General features: G+C 42.4%; 1 protein-coding gene across 1 annotated transcript in view; it reads right to left on the bottom strand.

Annotated features, from left to right (window-relative positions):
* Window positions 1–24,578, bottom strand: part of LOC126092772 (caspase-1-like) — a 134,679-nt gene that overhangs the window by 14,603 nt on the left and 95,498 nt on the right. Inside the window, exon 5 of the mRNA XM_049908503.1 lies at window positions 10,436–10,577. Coding sequence (XP_049764460.1) covers window positions 10,436–10,577 — 142 coding nt within the window. The remainder of the gene's footprint in view (window positions 1–10,435; window positions 10,578–24,578) is intronic.

Here is a 24,578-nt window from a genome sequence, read left to right as displayed (position 1 = left end):
TACATTTCTTTTTTCAAAGAATGTGAAGGCAAGAGAGCTCCCATAGGAGATAACTTATCATGAAACTTGAATATTGACGTTATCAGATATCGCAAAGAAACACAGAATCTGTTTTTCTGCCACCTAACTCAACGGACTAGCGTCAGCCATTAACCGTAACGTTGGAGAAGTGATCTGGGAGAATGGTAGTTGGGAGCATGTTTGATGAAAACATCAACAGACACGCAATGCATCCCTATCACTTTGTCAAGTTAGTGAAAAACTCCATGGAAGATGTAGATCCGATGGAAACGTCCGATCCGATTTCGCAATACAGCGCTCTAATCGTTTGATGCAAATCAGGCTTTGAGTGTTCTTGTGAAGGTAACACCCACAGCCAGCCCGGATCTAGGAGGGGGGGGGGGCAAATCAAATATGAAATATGTGTGAAATCTTATGGGACTTGACTGCTAAGGTCATTAGTCTCTAAGCTACCACAGAACTTAACCTAAATTATCCTAAGGACAAACACACACACCCATGCCCGAGGGAGGACGCGAACCTCCGCCGGGATAAGCCGCACGGGGGGGATACCGGGGTATCTGCCCCAGGCGTCAATTGGAGGAGATACCAAATTCCAAATTCATATTCTTGAAAAAAAAAACTTATTTCACAAAGCGCCTATCATCCAGGACACGTTGGTCTGTCGATTATTCGTATGATTTTGAAACGCATCACTGTTGGCTTTTGAACATTTTTGAACACTTTCTAAGTTGATCTCTGAACGAATAATAAGTCGATTTTAGAATCTGTACATAATGTGCGTGATATCTCTGCCAGGGAAATCCCGGTCTCGTCTAGAAACAAAAAATTTTCTCGTAGACAAAAGGGGATAGGGCTATACGAGCTGAGCCGAATAAACCCGAACGGATGAATGCCAATCGCTGTTTGTTTATGTGGTTGATGGGGTGTGTGAATGATCAGCGTTGTTATAACTATTAGCGAAATCCATATACTCCGACTACCAGAGTGGAAATAATGACTTACAGGAATAACAGGTAAGAAAGATTACATATTAATCTTCTCCGTGTATGCAAGAAAATGAAATTTTGACGGAAAATTTTTGCCATATGCCTACAGAACTAAGGGTCAGTTCTACAGCCACCAGTTAGAAGCCTCCAAGTTTCATTCTCGGAATTGCGCGCAAAACGCGTTGTACGAACACGTAATAATGCCTAACCGTAGAATAAACGAGGCAAACGAAACTGGTGATTCCGGCAGGGTTAGTGAAGTTAACCGGGGAACAGGATTTGACAATGGTAGGAATAGTTACAGAATTTGTGATGACAAGATTTGTTAGAACGAGGAAGGAGAAGAAACGGTGACATCATACAGATTATATGGAAGAATACGACGATTCCAAATTTATATAAAAATTTGGTATTACCACTTTTCGGTCTCTTGCTTGAGAAACTGGAGCGTATGAATGTATTTCCAAACATGAAACTGTTAGCTTATAGTAGGCATAATAGGCATCTGATATTGGTACTTTGTGAATTACATTCTGCCGTGTTATTTATGTAAGTTAGTTAGATAAAAATGACCATTTGTGCCAAAATAGTCTCGCTTATTTGGAGTGTGTTACAATTGCTGCAATATTAAAAAGGCCTATTCCGTTTTACCTATAGAGAGTGGCAAAATAGACGTAATCAAATCGAGAAACCACACATTTGGGTACGTTTCATATTAACAGCTTTTTCAGTATAAGACAACGACATTTTGATTTTTCATGTAGCAAAACGATTAACGAACTCTCATGGCGTAATAGATTTTTCCCGCAGAAAGTAAATCACGCCGTGTAAAGCTGTAGCAAGATTATAGAGAAAAAAATGCTGGGACCTAATGACTGAAGAAATGAGTACTGTCTTGCTAAAAATGAAAATATCGCGTGACTAGGGCCTCCCGTCAGGTAGACCGTTCGTCAGGTGCAAGTCTTTCGGTTTGACGCCACTTCGGCGACTTGCGCTTCGATGGGGATGAAATAATGATGATTAGTACAACGCAACACCTAGTCCCTGAGCGGTGAAAATCTCCGACCCAGCCGGGAATCGAACCCGGGCCCTTAGAATTAACATTCTGACGCGCTGACCACTTTTTTTAATTTTAATCTCATTTTGTTCGTTTTCGTTCATTGTATCTGCCCGTGGCGGACGTCTTAAGACACCCGTTTCAGTTCGTCGTTGATCCATTAACTCAGTTTTTTTTTTTTTTTTATTACAGAGGACAGCTAACCCTCTACCCGAACATGCTGAGTTACCGTGCCGGCGCACATATCCATCCCAGCCAGGAATCGAACCTGGACCTGCTGCATGGGAGGCAAGCACGTGACCACGCAGCCAAGCAAGCGGACACTACTCAGCTAGCAGGGGCAGACACTGTCTTGCTTGTCTCTTGCCTTTACTAGTTTTAAGTTTCCTATATTTAATTTCATGTCACACAAAAGAGAAAATTATTAGCTAATAGGCAATGAAGCGTGCAAATTTACTGAATAGTTCTTATTGTCCCAATTACAAATAATCCCACTCAGTATTAACTGGGTTTTTTGTAAGGGGGGCGAGGGTAGGATGTCAAACCAGGCGACTGACAGCAGGAGAAACCCCACAGGACATTTCAGTTTCCACTGTCCTGACTATAGGTTTGATGGCTACCATTACAAAATACACACGTTTGAATTCCTCAGAGCGAAATACAATGACATGCGATAGAAGAATGCTGTGTGAAGAGGTGTTTTTTGACGTCATGTCTCAAATGCTCGGCGGGGTGCGACACTATAAAGCATTTTCCCATGTTCGGCTGCCCACAATAACGAACAAAATAAAACAGTAATTGAACACTGTTTAACTAAATTTCCCTATGATACGCGTTCTGGAAACGGGCGCTCACAATCAGTTAGCCTCACACAAAGAAAAAAAGAGTGGATTTCCACCGTCTGATGAAGATTCTGACACCAGAACAACATCAGGAGATTCAATGTACGCATTGGATATTTAAGATTACCTTGATCTTAATAATGCTCGCTACTCTAAGGTCTCTCTAGAGCCCTAAGCTTTGTTCTTACGCAACAGTATATCATATTTCACCTGATTCATGTGTCTGGGAATATGCAAGACTTCCCTGAAGAATGTCTAGTACCACTAATACTCTAAACTGACCGTTCACCTGTCATATTTTCCATTTATTATTTAGAACGGGGTTAGTTTGCCATATACTAATGGTGGTCATTCGCTGCTGATGTTTTGTAGACTCGTATACCCGTCGGGAAGGGAGACAATCCCCGTGGAAACAGTCCAATCCTTCTTGAATGCATGCCATAAAGTTTATACATGGTCACCGCGGCACTCTGGACAATACCTAGTGCCCCAGGTCACAAGTAATGAACGGATCTGTAATCGTAACAACGTGTGTGTTTCCATGTGCTGCCAAAGAGATGGCGACCCTCAAACTTCATTTGGCCATGTTCTTCCGGAGTTGAAATTTTTAAGGACACTAGTGTACTACTTACAGTCATGCATATCTCAAGTAATGAGTTCGTGAACACTCCTCGTCCTTAGGGTAGTAGCCTGCTATCTATCTTTACTTCGCCAGTCACCTTATGGTGTGTCGCACATAGTACTGTGCGCACCACTTGTGATATGCAGTCAAGAGCCAAAGAAACCGGTACACCTGCCTAATATCGTGCAAGACCCCCGGGAGCACGCAGAAGTGTCGCAACACGACGTGGCACGGACTCGACTCTTCTCTGAAGTAGTGCTGGCGGGAACTCACACCACGAATCCTGCAGATCTGTCCATAAATTCGTAAGAGTACGAGGGGGTGGAGATCTCTTCTGCTTAATAATGTTCATGTCTGGGACGTTTGAGGCCCATCAGAAGTGTTTAAACTCCGAACAGTGTTTCTGGAGCCACTCTTTAGCAATTTTGGACGTGTAGGATGTGGCATTGTCCTGTTGGACTTGCCAAATTCCGAAGGAATTCACAATGGACATGAATGGATGCAGGTGATCAGACAGGATGCTTACGTACGTGTCACCTGTCAAGGTTGTATCTAGACGTATCAGGGATCCCATATCACTCCAACTGCACATGTCCCACACCATTGCAGAGCCTCCACAACCTTGAACAGTCCCCTGCTTACATGCAGGGTCCATGGATTCATGAGGCTGTCTCCCTACCCGTACATGTCCATCCGCTAGATACAATTTGTAACGAGACTCGCCCGACCAGCTAACATATTTCTAGTTATCAACAGTCCAATGTCGGTGTTGACGGGCCCAGGCGAGGCGTAAAATTTTGAGTCGTGCAGTCATCAAGGGTACGCGAGTGAGTCTGCGACTCTGAAAGCCCATATAGATGATGTTTCGTTGAATGGTTCGCACGTTCGACACTTTTTGATGGCTCAGCACTGAAATTTGCAGCAATTTGCGGAACGGTTGCACTTCTGTCACATTGAACGATCCTCTTCAGTCGTCGTTGTTCCCGTTCTTGCAGGATATTTTTTCGCCCTCAAGAATGTCAGAGAATTGATATTTTATGAGATTCCTGATATCCACGCTACCCTCGTGAAATGGTCGTACGGAAAAATCGCCTCTTCATCGCTACCGCGGTGATGTTGTATCCCAACGCTCGTGCGCCGACTACAACACCACGTTCAAAGTCACTTAATTTTGGTAACCTGCCACTGTAGCAGCAGTAACCTATCCAACAACAGCGCCAGACACTTGTCTTGCATAGGCGTTGCCGCCCGCTCCGCCGTATTCTGCCTGTTTATATGTCTGTGTGTTTGAATACCTGTGTATTTGAATACCTGGACCAGTTTCTTTGGACTTACTAAAAGGTAGTGCCAAACTTTCAGGAAACATTCCTCACACACAAATAAAGAAAAGAGGTTATGTGGACATGTGTCCGGGAACGCTTAATTTCCATGTTAGAGCTCAAAAAGTTTCGTCAGTACGTACTGTACTTCCTCGATTCACCGCCAGTTGGCCAAATTAAAGGAAGGTAATGTTGACTTCGGTGCTTGTGTTGACATGGGATTCATTGCTCTACAGTACTAGCATCAAGCATATCAATACGTAGCATCAACAGGTTAGTGTTCATCACGAACGTGGTTTTGCAGTCGGTGCAATGTTCACAAATGCGGAGTTGGCAGATGCCCATTTGATGTATGGATTAGCACGGGGCAATAGCCGTGGCGCCGTAGTTTGTATCGAGACAGATTTCCAGAACGAAGGTGTCCCGACAGGAAGACGCTCGAAGCAATTGATCGGCGTCTTAGGGAGCACGGAACATTCCAGCCTATGACTCGCGACTGGGGAAGACCTAGAACGACGAGGACACCTGCAATGGACGAGGCAATTCTTCGTGCAGTTGACGATAACCCTAATGTCAGCGTCAGAGAAGTTGTTGCTGTACCAGGTAACGTTGACCACGTCACTGTATGGAGAGTGCTACGGGAGAACCAGTTGTTTCCGTACCATGTACAGCGTGTGCAGGCACTATCAGCAGCTGATTGGCCTCCACGGGTACACTTCTGCGAATGGTTCATCCAACAATGTGTCAATCCTCATTTCAGTGCAAATGTTCTCTTTACGGATGTGGCTTCATTCCAACGTGATCAAATTGTAAATTTTCACAATCAACATGTGTGAGCTGACGAGAATCCGCACGCAATTGTGTAATCACGTCATGAACACAGATTTTCTGTGAACGTTTGGGAAGGCATTGTTGGTGATGTCTTGATTGGGCCCCATGTTCTTCCACCTACGCTCAATGGAGCACGTTATCATGATTTCATACGGGATACTCTACCTGTGCTGCTAGAACATGTGCCTTTACCAGTACGACACAACATGTGGTTCATGCACGATGGAGCTCCTGCACATTTCAGTCGAAGTGTTCGTACGCTTCTCAACAACAGATTCGGTGACCGATGGATTGGTAGAGACGGACCAATTCCATGGCCTCCACGCTCTCCTGACCTCAACCCTCTTGAGTTTCATTTATGGGGGCATTTGAAAGCTCTTGTCTACGCAACCCCAATACCAAATGTAGAGACTCTTCGTGCTCGTATTGTGGACGGCTGTGATACAATACGCCATTCTTCAGGGCTGCATCAGCGCATCAGGGATTCCATTCGACGGAGGGTGGATGCATGTATCCTCGCTAACGGAGGACATTTTGAACATTTCCTGTAACAAAGTGTTTGAAGTCACGATGGTACGTTCTGTTGCTGTGTGTGTCCATTCCATGATTAATGTGATTTGAAGAGAAGTAATAAAATGAGCTCTAACATGGAAAGTAAACGTTTCCGGACGCATGTCCACATAACATATTTTCTTTCTTTGTGTGAGGAATGTTTCCTGAAAGTTTGGCCGTACCTTTTTGTAACACCCTGTATATGGTGTTGGTGGTGCAGGTATAAGTATTTTCATAACTGATACTTTAATATGTACCCACTTCACTACGTTAGTTGGTGTTTCCCTGCATCTAATAGTCTGTCAGCAAACACATCACATAATTTACTAACTGACGATTTCTGCAGTTTCAATTCAACTGTGAACAGATTACAGTTACCAGTATAGAACTTCTTGTTTGGCGTCTATGCACCCACACTTCAGTTCAAAATGGTTCAAATGGCTGTGAGCATTATGGGACTTAACATCTATGGTCATCAGTCCCCTAGAACTTAGAACTACTTAAACCTAACCAACCTAAGGACATCATACACATCCATGCCCGAGGCAGGATTCGAACCTGCGACCGTAGCAGTCGCGCGGTTCCGGACTGAGCGCCTAGAACCGCTAGACCATCGCGGCCGGCTAAACATCATCCATATGGACTTTCAGAACCGCAGGCCCACTCGTGTACCCTTGATGAGTGCACGACACAAAATTTTAAGCCTCGCCTGGGCCCGTAAACACCGACATTGGATTGTTGATTACTCGAAACATGTTGGCTGGTCGGACGAGTGTCGTTTCAAATTGTATCGAGCGGATGGACGTGTAGGGGTAGGGAGACAACCTCATGAATCCATGGACCATGCATGTCAGCAGGGACTATTCAAGGTTGTGGAGGCGCTGTAATGGTGTGGGACGTGTGCAGTTGGAGTTGTAAGGAACCCCTGATACATCTAGATACGACTCTGACAGGTGACATGTGCGTAAGCATCCTGCCTGATCACCTGCATCCATTCTTGTCCATTGTGCATTCCGACGGACTTCAGCAATTTCAGCAGGACAATACGACACCCCACAGGTCCAAAATTGTTACATAGTGGCTCCAGAAACACTCTTAGGAGTTTAAACACTTCCACTAGTCACCAAACTCCCCAGACATGAACATTATTGAACATATCTCGGATGCCTTGCAACGTGATGTTCAGAAGAGCTCTACACCCCTCGTACTCTTACGGATTTATGGACAACGCTGCAGGATTCATGGTGTCCATAACCTCCAGCACTACTTCAGACATTAGTCGAGTCCATGCCACGTCGTCTTGCGTCACTTCTGCTTGCTCGCAGGGGCCCTACACTATATTAGGCAGGTGTTCCAGTTTCTTTGGCTCTTCAGTGTACAGCGAGAACCTTTTGTCATTTATCGTGAGCGCACCTGCGCAAGAATACTGGCTTATTTATTTATGGAAAAACCTTGATTTATAATTATTGTAAATTATCTGAGGTTTGCAGAATGTTTATAAGACTTCTGTATTTAAATACTGTTATAATATATTAGTTTGGTGTGGGAAAGTGGTTAAGTGAGTCAAATTATGTCTGTAGAGCTTGAAAACGATGTATTCTTGCTGGGGATGGCCTTCAGCCAATGAGAGTTGGACTGTGGTGGAATACTGCTGGAGTCAAGTGGAAACTGGGACTTCCCGAGTGAAGAGCTCAAGGGAGCTGGAAGAAGATAGAGCTGCTTGTGGAAACGTGCGTGATTCTGACGTATAGGTGGTAGATTCTTGGCGGTGAACAGCCGCTATGAGACTATAACTTTCTGAGACCCTTTTACGGGAGTGCTGGAAGAAGGAGACTGATCTGGTAATGTGCGTCATTCAGTGATGTATGATTCTAGACGGAACTGCCGCTACAATTCACAACTTTTCAAGGGACTCTAACTAACGAGAGATCTAAGCTTGCTACGCTTATATCACGGAACTGTTGACAGATAGAGTGTGGGTTATAATTCTCGGTATGGCTCATGTTAATTTGTGAATCATCCTGTTAAATTCTGAACTGTTTTGAGCTGATGAATACTTTATATGCTGTGATCACGAAATGGACTTCCAAGGGGAGGCCACGACGTTTGGAACGCAGATTTACTGCAAACTTCCGTACACTCGTAGTACTCCATGAGGACAAGAAAATGTGTAAGCAGTAGCGCGTACTTCTCAAGCGTTATTGAGAAAATCGCAAGATAATTTCGGTCGTCAAATATATACCTGTGCGTGGACATTTTTACCACGAAGCGGCAGCAGCCGAGGATGCCGGCACGGTAGCTCAGCATGTTCGGTCAGTGAGCTGTTTGGTCTCTGTAATAAAAAAAAAAAAAAACTGCGTGGAAAGATCAACAAACGAACTTTAACGGATGTCATGCGACGTCTGCAACGACCAAACCCAACGACCAACAACGAGAGAGAGAGAGAGAGAGAGAGAGAGAGAGAGAGAGAGAGGAAGTGGTTAGCGATCAAGACGCGTAATTAGTGGATCGAGTCCCATTCGTCAGTTTTTCTTATTTTCAACACTATCATTTTCTTTACTATTAATACGTATTACATTTGATATAATGGGAAAAATATATGTAATCGGATGAACTCTTATTAAATTTACAATGGTTTAAATTTTACTTTGTATTCTGTGTATTTTATTAACTCGCAATTCTATCCAATGCATAGACTATTTGACTTTAAGATCACAGCTAGAGTTTATTTTTTGCAACGAATTACCTGAGGGGCACGAAAGCAGACGTGCTCGGTTTGACCCTATGACTACATCGAGATATTATTTTTTTAACAGAGCCGTGCATAGCCCAAGTAAACAAGTACGAGCAATCGGAGGTAAAGAAGCAACTGGTTTGCACGTATGGGATGCTGTTTAGGAAGAGAAACTACTCAGCAGTAGCCGCTAGGTACAGTCGCAATTTACATATTAGTGTGTGTGTGTGTGTGTGTGTGTGTGTGTGTGTGTGTGTGTGTGTGGAAAAGAGTGTGGACTGGAAAACCAGAAGACTTGTAAATTCATTATATCTTAATCAAAAAGTTTCAATTAAAGCGAGAGGAGAAAGTACAAACTGGAACGGACTAGGAAAAGGAGTAAGAGAAGGATGCTGTCTATCACCTACGCTTTTCAACCTCTACTTGGAAAATATGATTGACCAATGCTCATTAGATGACAAAGGCGTAGAAATTGGAGGAAGAAGAGTAGGGTGTTTGAGGTTTGCTGATGACATGGTCCTTCTAGCCACAGAGGAAAAAGAATTACAGGATTTGGTGGACACCATTGAAACTAACGGAAAATAATATGAAATGAAAATTAACACAAATAAAACAAAAGTATTGGCACTAGAAGGAAATAAGGAAATAAAAATTATGCTGAATGGAGAAATACTAGAACAGGTGCAAAATTTTAAGTATCTTGGAAGCAGGATAGACGCCGACTGGAAGTGCACCACAGAAACTAAAACAAGGATAGCAATGGCAAAAGAGGCGTTTTATAAGAAAAGGAGAATTTTCTGCAGCGGTCTGGACAGAGAACTCAGGAAGAGACTCATAAAATGTCTTGTGTGGAGTGTTCTTCTATATGGCGCTGAAACATGGACTATGAGGAAAAAAGACAGAGAAAGGCTGGAGGCTTTTGAGATCTGGACATGGCGGAAGATGGAAAGAATAAGTTGAATGGACAGAGTAAAAAATGAGGAGGTACTGAGAAGAGTGGGAGAGAAAAGACAGTTACTAGATGTAATAAAGAAAAGAAAAAGAAATTGGATTGGGCATATATTAAGAAAGAATGACGGACTGATCAAAACAGTTTTAGAAGGTTATGTAGAAGGGAAATGGAAGCGAGGAAGTAAGAGATTCCAGGTATTGAATGACATGATGGACGGTACAACATACAGCAGCCTTAAGAAGGAAGCAATGGATCGCACAAAATGAAGAGGCAAAGGACCTGCTACTATAGCAGATAACTGATGATAATGTGTGTGTGAGTGTGGGTGTCACCTTTATATAAATTTGTTATATAATTAATGGGTATATGCAAAAAACTTTGATAAATTTTCTAAATTTTTTTGTTATCAGTTACAGTACACAAACATTTTTGCCCGCAGCGTCTCTCAGAATAAGGAAAGACTTTGAAACGTAGGCAACCTTTAAGTCAAACATATGGAAATTGTCGAGGCCGTACCTTCGAATGTCGAGTATGAAACGATGATGTCGGCGTAAGAAGGCACTGGGTAAGTGAGCTCCTCGGCGCGGCCATTGTCGGGCGCGTCTGTAGTGAGGTCGCTCACCGTCACGCCGGCATCGGTACCTGTTCCCCTACACGCCTGCAACACAAAGAGAGCGCTCCAGCCGGGATTCATAGCAGGAACACATGAGGCTGGTAGTGAAGTCTCAGCCAGGTCGGTGGGTTACTGGAGCCCCTTGCATCATGATCCACTGCAACAGAGAATTGATTTAGAATTTTGTGTGGCTGTAAGAAGTAAGCTCAGTGGAACACGTATTTATCACTGCCTGCAAATACTTTACTATACTAGTGGCTGTGTAGCGTTGTATACAGGGTGTTACAAAAAGGTACGGCCAAACTTTCAGGAAACATTCCTCACACACAAATAAAGAAAAGATGTTATGTGGACATGTGTCCGGAAACGCTTAATTTCCATGTTAGAGCTCATTTTAGTTTCGTCCGTATGTACTGTACTTCCTCGATTCACCGCCAGTTGGCCCAATTGAATGCGGTAATGTTGACTTCAGTGCTTCTGTTGAGCCGGCCGCGGTGGTCTGGCGGTTCTGGCGCTGCAGTCCGGAACCGCGCGACCGCTACGGTCGCAGGTTCGAATCCTGCCTCGGGCATGGGTGTGTGTGATGTCCTTAGGTTAGTTAAGTTTAAGTAGTTCTAAGTTCTAGGGGACTTATGACCTAAGATGTTGAGTCCCATAGTGCTCAGAGCCATTTGAACCATTTTTGAGCTTCTGTTGACATGCGACTCATTGCTCTACAGTACTAGCATCAAGCACATCAGTACGTAGCATCAACAGGTTAGTGTTCATCACGAACGTGGTTTTGCAGGCAGTGCAATGTTTACAAATGCGGAGTTGGCAGATGCCCATTTGATGTATGGATTAGCACGGGGCAATAGCCGTGGCGCGGTACGTTTGTATTGAGACAGATTTCCAGAACGAAGGTGTCCCGACAGGAAGACGTTCGAAGCAATTGATCGGCGTCTTAGGGAGCACGGAACATTCCAGCCTATGACTCGCGACTGGGGAAGACCTAGAACGACGAGGACACCTGCAATGGACGAGGCAATACTTCGTGCAGTTGACGATAACCCTAATGTCAGCGTCAGGGAAGTTGCTGCTGTACAAGGTAACGTTGACCACGTCACTGTATGGAGAGTGCTACGGGAGAACCAGTTGTTTCCGTACAATGTACAGCGTGTGCAGGCACTATCGGCAGCTGATTGGCCTCCACGGGTACACTTCTGCGAATGGTTCATCCAACAATGTGTCAATCCTCATTTCAGTGCAAATGTTCTCTTTACGGATGTGGCTTCATTCCAACGCGATCAAACTGTAAATTTTCACAATCAACATGAGTGGGCTGACGAGAATCCGCACGAAATTGTGCAATCACGTCATCAACACAGATTTTCTGTGAATGTTTGGGCAGGCATTGTTGGTGATGTCTCGATTGGGCCCCATGTTCTTCCACCTACGCTCAATGGAGCACGTTATCATGATTTCATACGGGATACTCTACATGTGCTGCTAGAACATGTGCCTTTACAAGTACGACACAACATGTGGTTCATGCACGATGGAGCTCCTGCACATTTCAGTCGAAGTGATCGTCCGCTTCTCAACAATAGATTCGGTGACCGATGGATTGGTAGAGGCGTACCAATTCCGTGGCCTCCACGCTCTCCTAACGTCAACCCTCTTGAATTTCATTTATGGGGGCATTTGAAAGCTCTTGTCTACGCAACCCCGGTACCAAACGTAGAGACTCTTCGTGCTCATACTGTGGACGGCTGTGATACAATACGCCATTCTCCTGGGCTGCATCAGCGCATCAAAGATTCCATGCGACGGAGGGTGGATGCATATATCCTCGCTAACGGAGGACATTTTGAACATTTCCTGTAACAAAGTGTTTGAAGTCACACTGGTACGTTCTGTTGCTGTGTGTTTCCATTCCATGATTAATGTGATTTGAAGAGAAGTAATAAAATGAGCTCTAACATGGAAAGTAAGCGTTTCCGGACACATGTCCACATTACATATTTTCTTTCTTTGTGAGTGAGGAATGTTTCCTGAAAGTTTGGCCGTACCTTTTTGTAACACCCTGTATACTGCAAAATGGGTACCGGGAGACATGATCCTGCACCGCTGACACAAGTGACACAATGTCTGTTAAAGGAGAGGTGTGTCTGTGCCAATCGCTCTTTGTCAACCGAGAACAGTAAAATGTGTTTACGACGGCCGGTGTGACCGAGCAGTTCTAGGCGCTTCAGTCTGGAACCGCGCGACCGTTACGGTCGCAGGTTCGAATCCTGCCTCGGGCATGGATGTGTGTGATGTCCTTAGGTTAGTTAGGTTTAAGTAGTTCTAAGTTCTAGGGGACTGATGACCTCAATATTGAGTCCCATAGTGCTCAGAGCCATTTGAACCAAAATTTGTTTACGTGGTCACCATGGTCTAGTGGTAGTGTCTTTCACTCGTGATCAGAATTTCCCGGTACCGGGTTCAGTCCTAGCAATTATCGGTATTGGTATATGGAGTCACCCTCGTTATTTCTACAGTGTGGTCAAAAAGGACGCAGCACCTGAGAGAGATTCAGACAACTTTTGACCTTGGAAGGGGTAATTGTCCCTAAAAGGTGCAAGAATCAGCAATGACCGATAGCATGAGAATGTAGAAGGCAACACAAATCACTGCACGTATCTACAAGACATACGGCCTGTGAGTGAGAAGTTGCATGATAATCTCTCCACCATCTAACCTTTCCCGACTAGAAAAGCAATCGTATCTGTGGGAAGGAAGTGCAAAGTGAGCGATGTCTATACGAAAAAGACTGAATAACAAAACAGAGTTTGTCGCAAGATGGCGTCAGTCGTCCAGCAGCCGCACGAGCAACAGCAAGGAGCCACAGAGATGCCGCGTTATAACATGAGGAGGAGGCGTTCACGCCACACAGTTTATAAAGCTGTAGACAACATTGATATTAATGTCAATAGTGTTAATGGACAGGTGTTTTTGCACGGCCCTGCTGTTTTTTGTGGTGGAGTGTTTAATTTTACTCTACAAAATAATGATCAGAATAGAGTGTGAAATGTCGGAAATCTGCATGTGGCAGGGAAGAAATAAAATTTGAAAAGGGAAATACAATAGTTCCGTCCATATATAGTGCAGGACCATGAAATGAAATGGAATGAAGATGATGATTTATGATCAAACGAATATAAGAGAATATCAACAGTAGCAGCAAATAGTGTTGGGTGAGTAGGCTTCATAACGAATAAGGAAGTGGGCCATAGAGTAGGTTACTGTTAACATTTCGGGGATAAGATTATTTTCATCAGAATCAGCAGCAAACCAACAACAACATTTCAGGTAAGTCACAAGATGAAGATGAAAAGGCAGAGATGATGTGTTAGGATATTGAAAGAGTATTCAGTAAGTAAAGGGATATGAAAATCACAATTGTGGGTTAATTGATCGCTGTAGCAAATGGTTCAAATGGCTCTGAGCATTATGGGACTTTACTTCTGAGGTCATCAGTCCCTAGAACTACTTAAACCTAACTAACCTAAAGGCATCACACACATCCATGCCCGAGGCAGGATTCGAACCTGTTACCATAGCGGTCGCGCTGTTCCAGACTGTAGCGCCTAGAACCGCTTGGCCACTCCGGCCGGCGAACGCTGTTGCAAGTACGGGAGGGCGAGGGGGTGGAGGGGGGGGCGGAAACAGACGTACAGGACAATAGGCTACCGGTAGTCGGAATGACGGAAGAAAGAGACTAAGTCAGTTCAGCTATAAATTTCAACAAGTAACAGTGAATACGCGGTTAAAAAATGACAAGAGGAGGATGTATACTTGCAAATAGCCTGGACACATGGGGAGATTCCAAATACGTTACACCATGGTAAGGCAGAGATTCTGAAGTTAGATGTTGGATTGTAAGGCGCTCTCTGGAGTAGATATCACAATTTAGTAATGATGAAAAATAGGCTTTAGGTTAACACACGCGTCCGCAAGAATCGATGTGGAAAGATCTGGAATGACGAAGTGCTTTTGAAGTCCTCTAACGATGGAAAATCCGACAATAATGAATACTACAATACGTAGTTCAGGTGAAGAGGGTGGTCATCTCTAAAGGCGATAACAACTGAAGTTGACCAGACAAATATAGGTACGAGGAAGTCATTTGCGAACAAACCTCGCGTAACGGGGGAAAAATTCCATTTAACCGTCGAAACAAAGAAGTACAAAACTGTTCAGGAAAGAACAGGAACACTACAATGTAAGTCACTTATGAATGAAATAAATAAGTACAGGGAAGTCAAGGCAAAAACGACTACAGAAAAACTTTGAAAAAATCGAGAAAGATATAGTCGTCCGAAGGACGGTTCCGGCGCATGAGAAACTGAAACTAACCACCAAGGAAATTAAAATCTAAAGCATTAGTAATAAGGGGGATAGGACGTCAAACGGGACGACTTGGAGCAGGAGTGACACCACAGGAATTTTTAACTTCCATGAATTTTGTACAGCATACAAACCATACGTACAGGTGTATGAAGCTCTAGAAATTATTTAATTTATGAAAAAATGAATGTACTGTTACATTTTTAACTTTATGTTTAGAAAAAACTCAAATATTACCGTTAATTATCTCAATTTTTACCACAGTTTTTAATATATTTGGAAAATTCTAGAGTTTCATACACCTGTAAGTATGGTTTGTATGCTGTGCAAAATTAATCGAATAATCTCCCTTATTTATGAAGAAAAGTGTACCTATAGCAACAAATGCAGCCAATGGTAAGTGAAAAAAAGGTGAAATACAAATGTAAAAAAATAAATTATTTTCTTATAATTTTGAACTTCCACCACTATACGTGTAAATCCTGAATCGTTTCTGGTCATTCTCACAAAGTTTTATGAATTTATTTTTAAAAGTATAGACAGTGGCAATTAAAATGTCCTGTGGTGTCTCTCCTGCTCCAAGACGGCCCGTTTGACGTCCTACCCCCCTTAAGAGTGCAAGAGGAATTCCACTCTGATGAAACTCAGAGAAAAGAGCAAATAGATGGAATGATATGATAAAAGAAGAAATGGGAAGCGACGTGGAAGGCAGAGGGGATTTATATTTACATTTACAGGGATACTCTGCAAATCCATTTCAGTGCCTGGCGGAGGGTTTATCGAAACACCTTCACAATAACTCTCTATTATTGCAATCTCGTGCAGCGCGCGGAAAAAACGAACACCTATATGTTTCCATGCGAGCTCTTATTTTCCTTATTTTATTATAATGATCGTGCCTCCCTATATAGGTCGGCGTCAAAAAGTATTTTCGGATTCGGAGGAGAAAGTTGATGATCGAAATTTCGTGAGAAGATTACGCCACCCCAAATCTTGTATCATTTCAGTGACACTCTCTCCCCTATTTCCCGATAATACAAAACGTGGTGCCATTCTTTGAACTTTCTCGATGTACCCCGTCAGTCCTATCTGGTAAGAATCCCACACTGTGCAGCAGTAATCTAAAAAAGGACGGATAAGCGTAGTGCAGTCAGTCTCCTTAGTAGATCTGTTACATTTTCTAAGTGTCCTGCCAATAAAACGCAGTCGTTGGTTAGACTTCCCCAAAATATTTTCCATATGTTCCTTCCAATTTAAGGTGTTCGTAATTGTAATTCCTAGGTATTTAGTTGTATTTATGGCCTTTAGATTTGACTCATTTAGCGCGTAATCGAAGTATAACGGATTCCATATTGCACTCATGCGGATGACGTCACGCCTTTCTTTATTTAGGGTCGAATTGCCAATTTTGCACCGTACAGATATCTTTTCTAATACGTTTGACAATCTGTTTTGATCTTCAGATGACTTTACTAGTCGATAAACGACAGCATCATCTGCAAACAGCCTAATATGGCTGCTCAGATTGTCTCCTAAATCGTTTGCATAGATGAAGAACAGCAAAGGATCTATAGCACTACCTTGGGAAACGCCACAAATCACTTCCGTTTTACTCGATGACTTTCCGTCAGTTACTACGAACTGTGATCTCTCTGACAGGAAATCAGAATCCAGTCGCATAACTGAAACGATATCCCATAAGCACGCAATATGATAACAAGCAGCTTGTGAAGTACAGTGTCAAAAGCCTTCTGGAAATCTAGAAATACGGAAACAATTTGAAATCTTTTTCCATAACACTGAAAAATTGTTGTGAGTAAAGAGCTAATTGTGTTTCACAGGAACAACGTTTTCTAAATCCGTGTTGACTAGGTATCATTACACCATTTTCTTCGAGGTAATTCGTAATATTCGAACACAAAACTGCTGCATATCGACGTTAATGATATGGGCCTCTAATTTAGTGGATTATTGATATTGCCTCTCTTGAATATTGGCGTGACCTGTGCAACTTTCCAGTCTGTGGGTACGGATGTTTCGTCGAGCTAACACTTGTTTTAAGAATCATGATAGAAGGTTGTATACATGGAAGAACTCTGGAGATACTAAAAGGTATCAGATAGATTATATAATTGTAAGACAGAGATTTAGGAACCAGGTTTTAAAGTGTAAGACATTTCCAGGGGCAGATGTGGACTCTGGCCACAATCTATTGGTTATGAACTGTAGATTAAAACTGAAGAAACTGCAAAAAGGTGGAAATTTAAGGAGATGGGACCTGGATAATCTGAAAGAACCAGAGGTTGTACAGAGTTTCAGGGAGAGCATAAGGGAACAACTGACAGGAATGGGGGAAAGAAATACAGTAGAAGAAGAATGGGTAGCTTTGAGGGATGAAGTAGTGAAGGCAGCAGAGGATCAAGTAGGTAAAAAGACGAGGGCTAGTAGAAATCCTTTGGTAACAGAAGAAATATTGAATTTAATTGATGAAAGGAGAAAATATAAATATGCAGTAAATGAAGCAGGCAAAAAGGAATACAAACGTCTCAAAAATGAGATCGACAGAAAGTGCAAAATGGCTAAGCAGGGATGGCTAGAGGAAATATGTAAGGATGTAGAGGCTTATCTCACTAGGGGTAAGATAGATACTGCCTACAGGAAAATTAATGAGACCTTTGGAGATAAGAGAACTACTTGTATGAACATCAAGAGCTCAGATGGAAACCCAGTTCTAAGCAAAGAAGGGAAAGCAGAAAGGTGGAAGGAGTATATAGCGGGTCTATACAAGGACGATGTACCTGAGGTCAATATTATGGAAATGGAAGAGGATGTAGATGAAGATGAAATGGGAGATGCGATACTGCGTGAAGAGTTTGACAGAGCACTGAAAGACCTGAGTCGAAACAAGGCCCCGGAGTAGACAACATTCCATTGGAACTACTGACGGCCTAAGGAGAGCCAGTCCTGACAAAACTCTACCATCTGCTGAGCAAGATGTATGAAACAGGCGAAATACCCTCAGACTTCAAGAAGAATATAATAATTCCAATCCCAAAGAAAGCAGGTGTTGACAGATGTGAAAATTACCGAACAATCAGTTTAATAAGCCACAGCTGCAAAATACTAACACGAATTCTTTACAGACGAATGGAAAAACTAGTAGAAGCCGACCTCGGGGAAGATCAGTTTGGATTCCGTAGAAATACTGGAACACGTGAGGCAATACTGACCTTACGACTTATCTTAGAAGAAAGATTGAGGAAAGGCAAACCTACGTTTCTAGCATTTGTAGACTTAGAGAAAGCTTTTGACAGTGTTGACTGAAATACTCTCTTTCAAATTCTAAAGGTGGCAGGGATAAAATACAGGGAGCGAAAGGCTATTTACAATTTGTACAGAAACCAGATGGCAGTTATAAGAGTCGAGGGACATGAAAGGGAAGCAGTGGTTGGGAAGGGAGTGAGACAGGGTTGTAGCCTCTCCCCGATGTTATTCAATCTGTATATTGAGCAAGCAGTAAAGGAAACAAAAGAAAAATTCGGTGTAGGTATTAAAATCCATGGAGAAGAAATAAATTTTGAGGTTCGCCGATGACATTGTAATTCTGTCAGAGACAGCAAAGGATTTGGAAGAGCAGTTGAACGGAATGGATGGTGTTTTGAAGGGAGGATATAAGATGAACATCAACAAAAGCAAAACGAGGATAATGGAATGTAGTCGAATTAAGTCGGGTGATGTTGAGGGTATTAGATTAGGAAATGAGACACTTAAAGTAGTAAAGGAGTTTTGCTATTTGGGGAGCAAAATAACTAATGATGGTCGGATTAGAGAGGATATAAAATGTAGACTGGCAATGGCAAGGAAAGCATTTCTGAAGAAGAGAAATTTGTTAACATCGAGTATAGATTTAAGTGTCAGGAAGTCATTTCTGAAAGTATTTGTATGGAGTGTAGCCATGTAGGGAAGTGAAACATGGACGCTAAATAGTTAGGACAAGAAGAGAATAGAAGCTTTCGAAATGTGGTGCTACAGAAGAATGCTGAAGATTAGATGGGTAGATCACATAACTAATGAGGAAGTATTGAATAGGATTGGGGAGAAGAGAAGTTTGTGGCACAACTAGACCAGAAGAAGGGATCGGTTGGTAGGGGATATTCTGAGGCATCAAGGGATCACCAATTTAGTATTGTAGGGCAGCGTGGAGGGTAAAAATCGTAGGGGGAGACCAAGAGATGAATATACTAAGCAGATTCAGAAGGATGTAGGTTGCAGTAGGTACTGGGAGATGAAGAAGCTTGCACAGGATAGAGTAGCAGGGAGAGCTGCATCAAACCAGTCTCGGGACTGAAGACCACAACAACAACATGGAGCTATTGCATCAGCATGCTCTGAAAGGAACCTAATTGGTATACTTTTTGGAACTGAAGCCTTGCTTTTATTAAGTGGTTTAAATTGGTTTACTGCTACGAGGATATCTACTTCTAAGATACTCATGCTGGCAGCTACTCTTGATTCGGATTCTGGAATATTTACTTCGTCTTCTTTGGTGAAGGTACTTCGGTCGGCTGTGTTTCGTAACTTTGCTTTAGCACCACTGTCATCGACAGTATTTCGATTGCCATCGTACAGAGAAGGCACTGATTGTAGTTCGCCGATGGTATATTTTATATAAGGCCAGAATCTCGTTGTGAAAACTATTATAAGCATTGAGGTCCGCGCTAAATTTAGAGCTTCCGCGAAAGGTTAACGATCTTGGGGTTTTGCGTCTGTCTAAATTTGGATTGATTTTTTCCTTGTTTCTGTAACAGTGTTCTGGCCCATTTTGTGTACCAACGAGGATCAGCTCCGTCGTTTCTTAATTTATTTCGTATATATCTCTCGATTGCTGCCGATGCTATTTCTTTGAATTCAAGCCACATCTGGCGTACACTTACATTGTTAATATGTAAGGAGTGGGGATTGTCTCTCAGGAAGGCATCAAGTGAACTTTTATCTGTTTTATCGAATTGGTATGTTTTTGTTTATTTTTGGAGGATTTGGTGGTTGCAATATTCAGTCTCGCTACGACAACCCTGTGTTCAGTAATCCCTGTATCCGTTTTGATGCTTGTTATTAACTCAGGATCTAGCATTAAAGTCAAACTTAACCCGAGCTCTGAAATACTTGCCATCAAATAAGGTTCAAATGGCTCTGAGCACTATGGGACTTAACAGCTGTGGTCATCAGTCCCCTAGAACTTAGAACTACTTAAACCTAACTAACCTAAGGACATCACACACATCCATGCCCGAGGCAGGATTCGAACCTGCGACCGTAGCAGTCGCGCGGTTCCGGACTGCGCGCCTAGAACCGCGAGACCACCGCGGCCGGCATCAAATAAGGTACTCAAGCTGCAGGCAAGAATAATATACAGTAGAATGGAAAAGAAAACAGAGGATCTCTTAGACGAGACCTGTTTGTCTTTCGGATGGGTAAGGGGACCAGAGAGTCGGCTCTGACGTTGCTACTAATAGTCGAAGCAAGTTTTAAGAAAACTCAAGTCACGTACATAGGGTACGTCGACCTACAAAATTCGTTCAGTAGTATAAAATGGTGCAAACCGTGCGAAATTCTGAAAAAAAATGAGAGTTCAATAACTGGGAGGCAACAGTTAGAATGGAAGATCAAGAACGAAGACTTCGGATAAAAAGGGTGAAAGACAGGGATGTAGTCTTTCATCTCTGCTGTTCAGTCCACAAAAATCAACTGTTGATGCAGAAGAGCCCGAGCCAGAGGATGACGAACGGTAATAGATGCTGATTACATTAGAGATTAGATTACTACTTGTTCCATAGATCATGAATACGACACTTCGTAATGATGTGGAATGTGTCAGGTTAATAAAAGGTGTCTATCCAAGATATTACATTATACCAGATATCACATGACACTTAATATTTTTAATTTTTTGGTGGGGGGTGGGGAAATTACCCACTTACTATATCCCAAAATTCATCTAATGAGTAGAAGGAGTTGCCATTCAGAAATTCTTTTAATTTCCTTTTAAATGCTATATGGCTGTCAGACTTTTGATGCTATTAGGTAAGTGACCAAAGACCTTCGTGGTTGCATAATTTACTCCCTTCTGAGACAAAGTTAGATTTAACCTTGAGTAGTGAAGATCATCCTTTCTCGTAGTGTTGTAGCCATGTACACTGCTATTACTTTTGAGTTCGTTCGGATTGTTAATAACAAATTTCGTAAGTGAATATATATAATTTACTGAGATGTATATCGGCAAAATTTGCAATGACCCTAATAGCATAAGTAGCTGAACTCAAACGTTTCAGCAGATCTTCAGTGTGTTTTTTCCAGTTCAACCCCTCATCAATGCATACACCTAGAAATTTTGAATATTCTACCTTAGCTAACGATTTCTGATCGAAGTCTATGTTTATTAATAGTGTCATTCCTTTTACTGTGTGGAACAGTATATACTGTGTTTTGGCAAAGTTTAATGAGAGCCCATTTGCAGAGAACTACTTAATGATTTTCTGAAAAACATCGTTTACAATTTCATCAGTTAATTCTTGCCTGTTGGGGGTGATAGCTCTACTTGTATTATCGGCAAAAAGTACCAGCTTTGCATCTTCGTGAATATAGATGGCAGGTCACTAATATACAGGGTGGTCCATTGATAGTGACCGGGACAAATATCTCACGAAATAAGCATCAAACGAAAAAACTACAAAGAACGAAACTCGTTTAGCTTGAAGGGGGAAACCAGATGGCGCTCTGGTTGGCCCGCTAGATGGCGCTGCCATAGGTCAAACGGATATCAACTGCGTTTTTTTCAAATAGGAAGCCCCATGTTTATTACATATTCGTGTAGCACGTAAAGAAATACGAATGTTTTAGTTGGACCACTTTTTTCGCTTTGTGATAGATGGCATTGTAATAGTCACAAACGTATAAGTAAGTGGTATCACGAAACATTCCGCCAGTGCGGACGGTATTTGCTTCATGATGCATTTCCCGTGTTAAAATGGACCGTTTACCAATTGCGGAAAAGGTCGATATCGGGTTGATGTATGGCTATTGTGATCAAAATGCCCAACGGGCATGTGCTATGTATGCTGCTCGGTATCCTGGACGACATCATCCAAGTGTCCGGACCGTTCGCCGGATAGTTACGTTATTTAAGGAAACAGGAAGTGTTCAGCCACATGTGAAACGTCAACCACGACCTGCAACAAATAATGATGCCCAAGAAGGTGTTTTAGCTGCTGTCACGGATAATCCGCACATCAGTAGCAGACAAATTGCGCGAGAATCGGGACTCTCAAAAACGTCGGTATTGAGAATGCTACATCAACATCGATTGCACCCGTGCCGTATTTCTATGCACCAGGAATTGCATGGAGACGACTTTGAACGTCGTGTACAGTTCTGCCACTGGGCACAAGAGAAATTAAGGGACGATGACAGATTTTTTGCACGCGTTCGACTTAGCTACGAAGCGTCATTCACCAGCAGTGGTAACGTGAACCAGCGTAATATGCACTATTGGGCAACGGAAAATCCACGATGGCAGCGACAAGTGGAATATCAGCGACTTTGGTGGGTTAATGTATGGTGTGGCATTATGGGGGGAGGAATAATTGGCCCCCATTTTACCGATAGCAATCTAAATGGTGCAATGTATGCTGATTTCCTTCGTAATGTTCTACCGATGTTGCTACAAGATGTTTCACTGTGTGACAGAACGGCGATATACTTCCAACATGATGGATGTCCGGCACATAGCTCGTGTGGCGTTGAAGCGGTATTGAATAGCATATTTCAGAACAGGTGAACTGGTCGTCGAAGCACCATACAAAGGCCCGCATGTTCACCGGATATGACGTCCACGGATTTCTTTCTGTGGGGAAAGTTGAAGGATATTTGCTCTCGTGATCCTCCGACAACGCCTGACAACATGCGTCAGTACATTGTCAATGGATGTGCTGTTGAGAGGTATGTCGTTACACGTACTGCCAAATGCATTGTGGTTGACGGACATCATTTTGAGCATTTATTGCACTAATGTGGTATTTACAGGTAATCACGCATTAACAGCTTGCGTTCTCAGAAATGATAAGTTCACAAAGGTACATGTATCACATTGGAACAACCGAAATAAAATGTTCAAACGCACCTACGTTCTGTATTTTAATTTAAAAAACCTACCTGTTACCAACTGTTAGTCTAAAATTGTGAAACATATGTTTGTGACTATTAAGCGCCATCTACCACAAAGCGAAAAATGTGGTCCAACTAAAACATTCAAGTTTCTTTACGTACTTCACGAATATGTAATAAAAATGGGGGTTCCTATTTTAAAAAAAACGCAGTTGATATCCGTTTGACCTATGGCAGCGCCATCTAGCGGGCCAACCATAGCGCTATCTGGTTTCCCCCTTCAAGCTAGACAAGTTTCGTTCTTTGTAGGTTTTTCGTTTGACGCTTATTTCGTGAAATATTTGACCCAGTCACGATCAATGGACCACCCCGTATATTAAGAACAGCAGAGGGCCCAAGACCGAACCTTGTGGTACCCCATTCTTGATTGTTTCTCAGTTTGAGAAATCACCAGTTTTTTATATGTTATGTGAACTGCTTATTTCAACTTTCTGCACTCTTCCAGTTACGTATGATTTAAACCATTTGAGCGCTGTCCCATTCGTACCACAATACTTGAGCTTATCTAGAAGTATTTCATGATTTGCTCAATCAAAAGCCTTTGAGAGATCACAAAAAAACCCAACGGGTGACATCCGGTTACTCAGATCATTTAATATTTCATTAGTGAAAGTATATATAGCATTTTCCGTTGAAAAACCTTTCTGGAAACCAAACTGACATTTTGTTAAAATTTTGTTTTTACAATGGTGTGAAGCTACTGTACAGTACATTACTTTTTCAAGAATTTTGGATGAGGCAGTCAGAAGAGAGATTGGGTGGTAGTTGTTGACATCAGACATATCCCCTTTTTTATGCATTGGTTTAACAATGGCATACTTCAGTTTATCTGGGTGATACCCTGCTTCAGAGAGCTATTACATATGTTCTAAGAATCCCACTTATCTCTTGGGAACAAGCTTTTATTATCCTGCTGGAAATGCCATCAATTCCATGTGAGCTTTTATTCTTGAGAGAGTTTATTATCTTCCTAATTTCGGAAGGAGAGGTGGGTGGAATTTCAGTTGTACCAAATTGTGTGGGTAAGGCCTCTTCCATTAACTGCCTTGCTTCTTCTAATGAACATTTAGATCCTATTTTCTCTACAACGTTTCAAAAATGGTTATTCAAAATGTTTTCGGCTTCCGGCTTGTTTTTTGTCAAGTTTCCATTCGATTTGATGGTAATGCCGTCATCCTGTATGCACTATGTGCACTAGTTCCTGGAACATGTAGTTGTTGTAGTATTCGCGCTCCCATATTAGGAGCCTCGTGATGACTGGGTGTTGTGTGATGTCCTTAGGTTAGTTAGGTTTAAGTAGTTCTAAGTTCTAGGGGACTGATGACCATATATGTTAAGTCCCATAGTGCTCAGAGCCATTTGAACCATTTTTGAACCACATTAGGAGTAAACGTGGTGCGAGGACTCCCATGATTCACTTTTGTTGGAGCTAAGGAGCCAGTTACTGGAAAAGAC

This window comes from Schistocerca cancellata, chromosome 1 (assembly GCF_023864275.1).
Source record: "Schistocerca cancellata isolate TAMUIC-IGC-003103 chromosome 1, iqSchCanc2.1, whole genome shotgun sequence".
NCBI classification, from domain to species: Eukaryota; Metazoa; Arthropoda; class Insecta; order Orthoptera; family Acrididae; genus Schistocerca; species Schistocerca cancellata.
This window is presented reverse-complemented; position numbering and strand designations above follow the sequence as displayed.